This window comes from Pseudoliparis swirei, chromosome 22, assembly GCF_029220125.1.
Source record: "Pseudoliparis swirei isolate HS2019 ecotype Mariana Trench chromosome 22, NWPU_hadal_v1, whole genome shotgun sequence".
NCBI classification, from domain to species: Eukaryota; Metazoa; Chordata; class Actinopteri; order Perciformes; family Liparidae; genus Pseudoliparis; species Pseudoliparis swirei.
In genome coordinates this window covers 16,195,585-16,205,497 of record NC_079409.1, presented here as the reverse complement: position 1 = coordinate 16,205,497, position 9,913 = coordinate 16,195,585, and the positions used below count along the sequence as shown (strand labels likewise).

At 39.5% G+C, this 9,913-nt stretch overlaps 2 protein-coding genes across 2 annotated transcripts; both read right to left on the bottom strand.

The window, feature by feature from the left end:
* Positions 1-319: 319 nt before the first annotated feature.
* Positions 320-4,920, bottom strand: mal2 (mal, T cell differentiation protein 2). Its single transcript, XM_056444917.1, has 4 exons — positions 4,658-4,920; positions 3,693-3,863; positions 2,318-2,512; positions 320-1,723 (listed from the first exon to the last, which is right to left on the bottom strand). Exons 1-4 carry the CDS (start codon positions 4,772-4,774, stop codon positions 1,646-1,648), a joined length of 561 nt encoding a protein of 186 aa, XP_056300892.1. The 5' UTR covers positions 4,775-4,920; the 3' UTR covers positions 320-1,645.
* Positions 4,921-6,596: 1,676 nt separating this feature from the next.
* On the bottom strand, positions 6,597-9,319 carry LOC130213269 (hepatic lectin-like). Its single transcript, XM_056444766.1, has 5 exons — positions 9,311-9,319; positions 9,028-9,133; positions 8,794-8,868; positions 8,446-8,664; positions 6,597-7,354 (listed from the first exon to the last, which is right to left on the bottom strand). Exons 1-5 carry the CDS (start codon positions 9,317-9,319, stop codon positions 6,975-6,977), a joined length of 789 nt encoding a protein of 262 aa, XP_056300741.1. The 3' UTR covers positions 6,597-6,974.
* Positions 9,320-9,913: the final 594 nt, after the last annotated feature.

Below are 9,913 nucleotides of genomic sequence, written 5' to 3'. Positions count from 1 at the left end.
TGAAAACAGTTGAAATAAGTCAAAACATCTGCAAAAGAAAGGACGAAATGAAAACAAGTCGCGAGCTCAGTCTTCTTATTTATAGTCCAAGGTTTACTTTCACAGATAAACAAAGGGGCATTGTTGACTTGGCCAAGTCTTTGAATTGTGCAACCTGAGGAAGTGTGGGCATCGATACTGCCCGGGACAGTCTGCTCTCATAAAGCCCCTCTCTGTAGGAAATAAAATGTTCGGACTTTGGCGCCGCCTAGTGGTAGCAGACAGAATGACACTGTGGCAGAAAACAATGCACCCTGTAATGATCCAAAGACAAGAGCGCTTTCTTTTTCAAAGACTTTATTCATGTAGCTCTAAAATAAAGACATTACAAATGGCAATAACAAACAGAAAGTAGGTGTCAAAAAACAGACATATTTTAAAATCAATAACATTTACTAGTCTGATGCAAACACAAATAATCTGTAAGTAGCCTACAAGTAATGATGTTGCAAGATAGTTAATAATTGTGATATGTTATGATGCATCAACACATCTACAAAAACGATTAGACCCTACACACACACTACTATACAAATTTAAATGACTCATTACTAGATCATGATCACTGTTTGTAATAAGATAGTTGACAAAGGTTTTTTGTCTTGAAAGTAAGATTAAGTGATTAGTTTCAAGTAGAACTTAATAGCATGATTTGTTTAACTAAAGTCTTGGTCTAAATGATAAGCCACAGTGGAGTTAGCCACATAGGACAGCAGTGAGAAAAACATTAAACATTAGCAGATATTATTATGTGACTATTGTTGACTTGGAATGTACAATACTTACATTGTTGATGCTGGATAATACAATTTTACAAAAAGCTCACACAAGAAATAACAACTTTGACATTTAAATATAAGATCAGCTCACAACTGATTGTTGTAATCAGTTGTGTTAAATCTACAATTTGTTTACAGCTCCTTAGCAACACGTTAACCAGAGGACGGAGGACACACTCATGTGGCCTTTTATGCTCTTTCAGGCAAATTGCACCATCACATTAAAGCTCTGTTGTGCATAACCCATTAGCAGCATGTATAGGCACGTTTTTCTTCTAATATAGGAAAGGGGAAATATTTTTTCCAATGAGGATGTGACTCAGGAAATGGGGCAATATTCAGGTTTTAAATTGCGCCATCACATAAATATTCTGCAGTGCATAGCCTACAAGTAGCATACATAGGCATTATTTTGTGTTCTGGGAAATGGGAAGTGTTCCCTCCAATGGGGATGCTATTCAGGAAATGGGGCAATATCTATATAATTCACAAAGTGGAAAAACAAACAAAACCATATCTAGTATCACTCATAACTTGCAAAATTATTCTATATAACCATGTACATACAAGTAAATGTTAGGATCTTTAACCCTGCCATCAAAATACCGTTAACAGCCCAGACTGTGACTACCTGAACCTTTCAACAGCACAGCAGTAGAACTCCTCCAGAGTTATCATTGTTCAGAAATCTGATGGTATTAGTTTTCCATTGGGAAATAACAAAGTTTGCACTGAACTGAACAGCAGGACTGTCAGTGGAGATCTGGACGGTGTGACTGATGTTTGAATACATGTTGAAGTTATGAAGAACTAGTTTGTGCAGGGTTTCAAGGCGACATCCTCCACCGCCTAAAGCCCATCATCATGCTGCAGCCGTAGCATACTGTCACCACAAATGCAAATATCTGGGACAAACAGATAAAAGGAGACAAAGCAAAAAATAAATACAAACTTGGTCAGAAAAACCCAGCCATTGTGACTAACATGTGATAACTGCAACTTCATTAACTAATGTGAAAAAGATGAATCTATTAATAATGTCAACAGGCTTATCTGAAGACATCTACTTTGACTTCACGTGACCTTACATACCCTACGAAATGTACTGACAGTTCTAAGTGATAGCATACACAGAATATTTTGTATATTGACACAACTGATGAGCAGAGAGGAAACTAAGTCCATGCAAATGAGTAAACTGAGGTGCTTCACTGAGAGCACGTCAGATTCATTTATTTTAGTTTTACCGGAAAGATTACATTGAATTGACCTTTGGTAATAACATAAATATAATAATAATAATAATAATTATTATTATTATTATTAGTAGTAGTAGTAGTAGTCTTTCAGGAACTTGCTTACCTCAGTAAAAAGTCAACGAAAGAGTTTGGCATTGGTCTATATTCATTTAAATAGTACTGTGATAATATAAATTACAAGGCACAACTAATGCATGCATTGTGCTACAGACTTCATTTGAAACGATATCTAGCACTCACCGTGGCTGCAATATTAATACTGTATTGAGTGCCATCCAGGACTGTGAATATATTGCCCTGGGGGTAGCTTATACACAAGACGCTTGCAGTGCTGTTGGGCAGCTTGACGGCTCCAATACTCGCTGCTACAGTTGCTGCCTCCAGCACAAAGGCAGAAAAGTAGAAAAGCAAAGCCATAAAATGGTAAACGATATCCTGAGGGAAAATAAGAGAGAGAGCATTGGAAATAAATACCCAAAAAGTTCAAGTAAGTGCAGTAGATGGGAACAGAGAATGAGCAACATGTGTGTTGTATCCCATTGGACGAATCAGACAACGCTCTGACCTTTGAAGCTACCTGGACTTTGGAATTTACATAATAAACCCGGCGAATATGTCAAAGCATCAAGCGTTTACGTTCATGACAAAGCACAACATAGTAGACGCAAAACAAAAGGAGGAGATCATTAAAAAGTGGTCTGGAGACTATCCTCTTAAGACACAGAGGGAGAGAGGCAGCGTCAGAGAGTCAAGGAGGTTAAATTACAGTCCCTGTTCTGTCGACTCCACGAGCCGGGGGCGGGACTACAGGCAGACCTTTGTTTTGCGTTTTGGTGTGAGCTCATCATCCATGTTGCCATGTCACTCATTGTTCTCAGCTGAAAACAAACAAACAGCCACACCCGGCTGGTTGGTGCTGGCAGCAGGGCTGGCTGTGTCCGAGAGCCCTCGACTCAACGCAGAGCTCACTACAATGACATGACACAGATTATCATTTTGTTCTCTCAGATATAATCTCAGCAGTTATTATTGCATTTAAAGAAAATGCTCGACGATGATACAAGCAGACTGTCTTCTAATAGCGATTTCTTGACATTTGATGTTATAATTCACATCAACATGAAGGCTGTTATTGATCGATCTGAAGACAATTTGCTCAATTCCGGTAATCAACTAATCAGTTAATCTACTGTAAAAAAAACACCAGAGAACAGTACTCTTAATCCCAATTTCTAAAGGCCTGAGGTGATGTCATAAAAGGTCTTGTTTTGAGAGCAAACAGTGTAAAACCCAAAGAGAATAGATTTACCATAATGTCAAGGAAAAGCCTGGAGCCATCGTATGTCTCTCATTTAAGCGTGAAAAATTACTTTAACTGTGAATCGGTTAATAGTTGTTAATGCATTTTTTGTTGATTTGGGTAATCAATGAATTCACTAATTGTTGTAGCAAAATGAAGTACAATAAAATACTCCAGCGCTGCAAAAAAACTAAAAACTGACTGAACGGCTCTGCATTAAACGAGTGAGATTGATAGATGGACGGGTGGATGAATGGATGGAGGGACAGACGGATGGACGGACCAGTAATCTGACTGATCAGCTCTTCATCTCACCAAGACATTCAAGTCTGTGTTGATGTTGTGAGCCAGCCCAGTGACGAAGATAATGAGGTAGGCGGATGAGAGGATGAAGGTGAGGAGGGACACAAATATCACCCAGCCCTGTAGCAGAGGCACGGGCACTTTGGAGTCAGACACCAGGATCCATACTAGTGCACCAAATACCTGGGGATAGAATAAAAACACTCATATTGGTCATTCTGTATAAGTGAATGCTGTTACATAGTTACAGGCACGTTGTAAACTATTGACGTACAAGGAAGCCATCAGGTAATATAACTGGTGACGTGTATTGCACCTACGAATGCCAAATCTAAAATTGGCAAATGAATAGCTTCGGTGCCCAAGCTCGGTGCGACTCTATGAATATCACATAATTGTGAGGTTTTCATGATCTGAAAATGTTGCTTATAATAACTGCAATACATTCCTGTCTCTACTGTCTCCCTCTAAAAGCATTATGATTGGTGGCAGAATCCAAGGTAGTCGGGCTCCACATGTTAAAACACTGAAGGCGATGTTGTTATGGAACTTCCCAAATGTTTACAGCCATATATATAGCATGTAAAGACACCGTTTGAGTGATGTGATGTGCGTTAGAAATGCAGCACTTTACAGGCATGGTCTGTCTCGGAGACATCCCTCGAGGCGACAGACATGTGAAATTGCTTTGGCTGTCAAGCGTCAGTCAAGAAAGCCAAAAACAATTTAGGCTCAGGCAATCACAGCCGAGATCAGTGTGTCGTGTGAACGCTGAGCAGTCACAGAGGACCGGCTGCGTTCACGGCCAACGAGTTACAGTCGGACAACATGTAAGGTCATCTATTATTGATAGTGACTGCATGACCAGCCTATTTCTACAGCAGCACAGAGGTCACTGATAAGGACACACCATGCAGTTGAACATGAATGAGCTCTCTATTTAAAATAATGACAAATAAATAAAAAAATCCACTTACTATTTCTACACAGATTAGTGCTCCAGAATAAGTTCTAAATACTTCCCGTCCAAAAGGTAGAGAAACAGTTGGCCCTGGGAACTGGGTGACATCGGGATTAGTGGCTGGCAGCGACATCTTTCTATCTCCCTCTCTCCCCCTCTCTTTTCCTCTCTCTTCCCTCTAACTCCCCCTCTCCTCTGGCTCTCACCCTCCGTCTCCCACTGAAACCGCTCCGTTGGACAAAAGGGAGCATTCCTCCGGAGTCATGTGTCCTCTCAACAGGTCGGACAGGTGCAGGTGCCACTCCCTGGAAACCGACGCTGCATTCAGGGACCTCACGGAATCTCCTCCATCCAGTGATTTATCTCATTCATTTCACACATGTCTGTATGAGAAATATTAACAACGTGGATACCGGAGTTTAGGTGGTTTTAATTGCTTGTGATGATTCGAATTAATTATGCTTATACATTCAAAACAGATTATCATATTCCATGGGCAAACAACATATTATTTATTAGTCTTTAAACAATTGCAGTGATCATTCACTTCAGTGGCACTTTAATGGTATTTCTGTAGTTTGTCTTTCTTGAAGAAATGTTACTTTCTTAATTCTTGTTGTTCTGAGTTTGTACTCATGGTTAAAAGCACTTTTTGTAAGTCGCTTTGCATAGAAGTGTCCGCTAAATAACATGTGATGTAATGTAAACATGCAGTACACTGAAACTAGATACTTATTTAAACACAGTAGGCCTACTTTACATGTAATTCCATTCAGTACTTCCATTTGGTGCATTGTTTTACTTCTACTCCACTACATCTAAGAGTTTTTTCTCAGTGGGGTACGAGTACTTTCACTGAAGGCAGGATGAAGCCGCTAAAATGTGATACAGAATCCTAAAACTAAGATTTAAATTGATGTATTTGGTAGAAGTTGCTTTAAGACAGGAAGGCTAGAAAAAACTACACCCATTACCCACAATGAATTACAATAACTTGTGATTTCATGAAGCCATGAATTAATATACATGTTTATCAAAGGTTATAACATGCCAATAGATTTTAATTTTGGCCAAATAAATCAGCTGTCTGCATCAGACATGAGAAAGGTAGTATTTTAATGATGGGTATTGAAGACTGCAGGGTGTGTTTTAATGATGCAACCATTAATAGATCACTCATTTACTCCTCTAATTGTGTACTATGCTCTCCACACCCGGTCAATGTGAATAATTGATAACTGCATGCAATCGGTCACATTATAAAAGGTGCATGCTCATCTTGTATATCTAGAAATTCCTCCACCAACTGAAGGCAGCATTTTGGCCCCCATGTTGTCAGTGTTGGAGCGCTTAGTTCCGTCTGTGTAAGCATTTACCAGCAGAGAACACACAGCTCAGACACATTAGTGTCAACGAGTGGGAGTCATGGCTACTGATGACATTGATTTCACACTGAGGCTATAGAAACAATGGCGTGTGTACTGGTTAACTTTCACAGGGCATGAGCAAATAAGTCCAATAGGTAAATATTACCTTAACGGTCAGAGTAACAGCTGAGGAGAGAGGATAACTTATTGCAAAAGGGGCTCAGCAACATGTACCATGTTTGTATGGAACTGAAACGTTGAGTATTGGAGGGTATCTTTTTGGGAACACAGTTTCTCTTCATCGAATGGTGACGTCAAATTGCTATGTTGTTAATTCAGTTGGTGAGAGCAGTTTCTTATCAACCACAGAGAGTTAATGTTTAGCTAGGACTTGGTTTATGTGAACCAATGTTGATATAACCTCTTAAAGGGCACTGGGCTTAGTTTACTTTAGTGGCTGGAAGTCACTGAATCAATACGACCATTATAAGACCAGTATCTTCTTATTCGAGCATCAAAGAAGTTTTCATATTAGTCACAGTTCTCTGTACATGGAAAGGATATTGGGAAATATAACATGAGCCTGTCAATTATTACATCTAGGAGTTTATTGTTCATTTTATAATCAGTGGAAGAAACATCAAGAAGACACAGTATTGTGTGACATTTTTATGCTTTGAAAATTCATAAAATCAGGAACAAAATATGAATGGGCAATGTTAGGATAGAAGAAAGGTAATTCAGAGTCATTTTTTAAATGGATGAATCAGCTTTATATATATTTTAGTTGATTTTATTTTATTTCCGAAGTAACAATTTGAGACCACTAAAAGGAACAGTTGTAATCAGACTGTCTATAACTGTTTATTATTTCCAGACCAGTAAGAGTAATACTAATTAGATTTTTTTTTAAATGGCGGGGAGTAAATGGCATCAACTGAAAAATTAACAAATGCCAACAGGACCTTATTTCTCACATGCCCATGAAAATCTGTATCCACAAGCCACGTCATTAAATCTCTTAGCTGCACGTGAGACCTCGACACAATCCTCACTGTCTTTATTATTATTGGGCTCCCCTTCTTGCCAGAATCCATCACCTATCAGATCAATCCCATCCACCCACTTCCACTTGTTCTCGGTCTCCAAGTCAGACAGACCAATCCAGGTTATGGGAAAAGATCTAACGACAAACTCCAGCTCTTCTTTTGTGGTTATGATCACCAGGTCCGCTCCTCTTCCTTGACAGTCTGTTCTGCTGCTTTGCCAAGATTTAGTCAGTCCAGAAGAAGAGAAATAGTAGCACTTGCCTTTGAATGTTTTCCATCCTTGGGGGCAAGGTTCATCTGGAGACAACACACATGTATTTCAGAAATCATGATCCTAGAACTGCTACGTTTTAAGTTCATAATTGGCGACCAGCAGGAAACACATTTTATGAGTTTAAGACCAGCTTCTCAAGACTCATTTCCAAAAGTGACACAAGTCAAGATAGTCTCGCCTCAAACCCTGGAACATACAGGCCCAGCAGACCAAAGAGAAAATGTCACAGAGGCAATCATAAATAGTGGACACTGCATACACGAGTTTACATCTGCATTGGTTGCATTCCTATGCGACTGTAGAGTTGGCCACCATTCAAAAGTCCTTTTCATTTATCAAACAATGGGTCCTTGATTTCAGACCGTGGGAAACAACAATCTTCTCATTTCTCATTTCTACTCTGCAACCATTTATTTTGTTGGCAAAATTGACAACTGTTTGAACTTTTAGCATTACTTGCAGAGTTGGCAAACAAGGACTACAACAAAAGAGAGAGGTACACACAGGGTATCTCAAATAATAAGTTTGGCTGGGATGGCTAGAGCTACAGTAGCATCCACGACTGCCTTTCACACACGAGGTGTGACCCTATATGACCCTTTTACCATAATAAAAATTCTCTAAAATTTTAAAATTTGTATTATGTAGACACAAAGATCAAGTGTCAGTGTGTTGGAAAGACTCATAGCTCCACTGCAGTGAGGCTGACTCCGACATAGCGGTGCTAAATAATGTAATTAAGATTGAACAGTTATACAGATTAATATTTCCATTTTCGTGCAAAAAGCCTGCTGCTTACAAAACATTGATTCTGAGAGTTGCTATTTTGGATACAATAAGTTTGACAGGAAGTGTTCAGTAATTCTGTTTGTCAGGCAATAAATGAATATTTAGACCAGTCGGATTCAGAGATAGATAAGACCATCAGAGATGGTAATGGCTTGCCTGAAATAATCCAGTTAGTTAGAACTGCTCATGTTATCATCCTGGTATTTATACACTACCATGCATTGTTTGATCCATCCACGTCTTCTTTCTCTTCAATTTCCTTTCTACAGCAGTGAAACTACGGTTCCATTCAAGTTTTCATTTCTTGCATCAGTACATTTCTTACCTTTTTTGCTGACATTGAACCTGTTGACCTCCTCTTGCAGCGCATCTCGACTCACAGCCATAGCGTTGTATTGGCTCTGTAGCACCTCCATCTCCTTCGTCAGGTTGACGTAATTCACCTTCATTTGGTCTCGCTCATCTCTCAGAGCGTCTCTGTCCATGATCAGGCTCGAGATCAAGTTTTCACACTTTGAGTCCTGATGACCGATGGCCTTGGAATCTGCAAGTTCATTAGGAATCAGTGAACAACCGTGAAAATCATCAAGCGCTGCTACACCGAGTGAAACCAGAAGATTCAAAGTGTTTTCTTGCTGTGTTGTGCTCATGGTTAAGGCAGTATTGCACTTACTGTGTGCCACCACGGCCAAGATCAAAATCAGCAGAAGAAACCCCACACACACTGCAGCAGCTCCAATCCACCACACTAAATCACAACATTATCACAATCAGGGCTCAATGGTATCATCAGCAGTCCTTTCTCCTTATCCACTTTTCATCATGCACATCATAGCCTTTAATATAATGACTACAGCTTACGCTGTGCTGTATATTAGCAGAAATATGGTTAGATGTGTACTCTTACCTGACATTTGAGGTCGCCATCCCGATTTTGACCGATTGTCGGAAGCCATCAGATTCACACTATCTTCCCGAACCACTCCTGACTTGCTGCCTAATGTCACTGACAACTCCCAGATTTGTGTTCAGGGTTTGTCTCAGTTCCTCTTCACACTCAATGATTTGCTGAGACTGCAAATACAGATTTGTTGGAAGGACATGTTTGGTTTGTGAAATCTGCTGATTTAGTCAAAAGAAATTAGGAATTTTGTAATAGTTTTGAGTTGTAGTGGATATGTTAAGCCTACAAATTCCATAACAGGTCATTATTTGTTAAGATTACTGTGCAGATTCATTTACATTTATATATATATATATATATATATATATATATATGTCATAGTTGTATGCTTGTTATTGTGCACCAGTGTCAGTGGTTTGATTAACCTGCGATTTGATTGGGGCAGATCCTTCAGTGATGGCACAGGTACAATACAGCAAGCAATGCACTTACTGCTTAAAATAACCAGCAGTAATGGGTAAGTCTTGATAGCTTGCCATGTAACCTTGCTGGTAATGATGATGACGATGATGATGATATTCCTTTATTTGTCCCATAGTGGGTAAATTTAAAAAATCACAGCAGCGGTGCACATCAGAGCATCAATGAAAATAAATATAAAACACAAAATACAAGACTAAAAAACTAAATACTAATACAAAATACTAAATATACAGGGGGGAAATAAAGTAAAGTGCTGAGTAAAGTGCAGAGTTTGCCAGGATCTCCAGCGATCTGCTGCAGTGTGTTGTGCAGCCTGACAGCAGCAGGAAGGAAGGACTTGTGGTTCCTCTCCCTCAGACACCGGGGAGGAATCAGCCGGTGGCAGAAGGAGCTTTGCAGAGCTGCG

Coding starts and splice junctions, on each gene's coding strand:
- mal2 (XM_056444917.1), bottom strand. CDS start 4,774: ATGTCGCTGCCAGCCACTAATCCCGATGTCACCCAGTTCCCAGGGCCA. Junction 3,864..4,657: donor CACTAATCTGTGTAGAAATA/GTAAGTGGATTT, acceptor TTCTATCCCCAG/GTATTTGGTGCACTAGTATG. Junction 1,724..2,317: donor GTATTAATATTGCAGCCACG/GTGAGTGCTAGA, acceptor TGTTTGTCCCAG/ATATTTGCATTTGTGGTGAC.
- LOC130213269 (XM_056444766.1), bottom strand. Junction 8,869..9,027: donor ATGGCGACCTCAAATGTCAG/GTAAGAGTACAC, acceptor GTTGTGATTTAG/TGTGGTGGATTGGAGCTGCT. Junction 8,665..8,793: donor CTTGGCCGTGGTGGCACACA/GTAAGTGCAATA, acceptor ATGAACTTGCAG/ATTCCAAGGCCATCGGTCAT.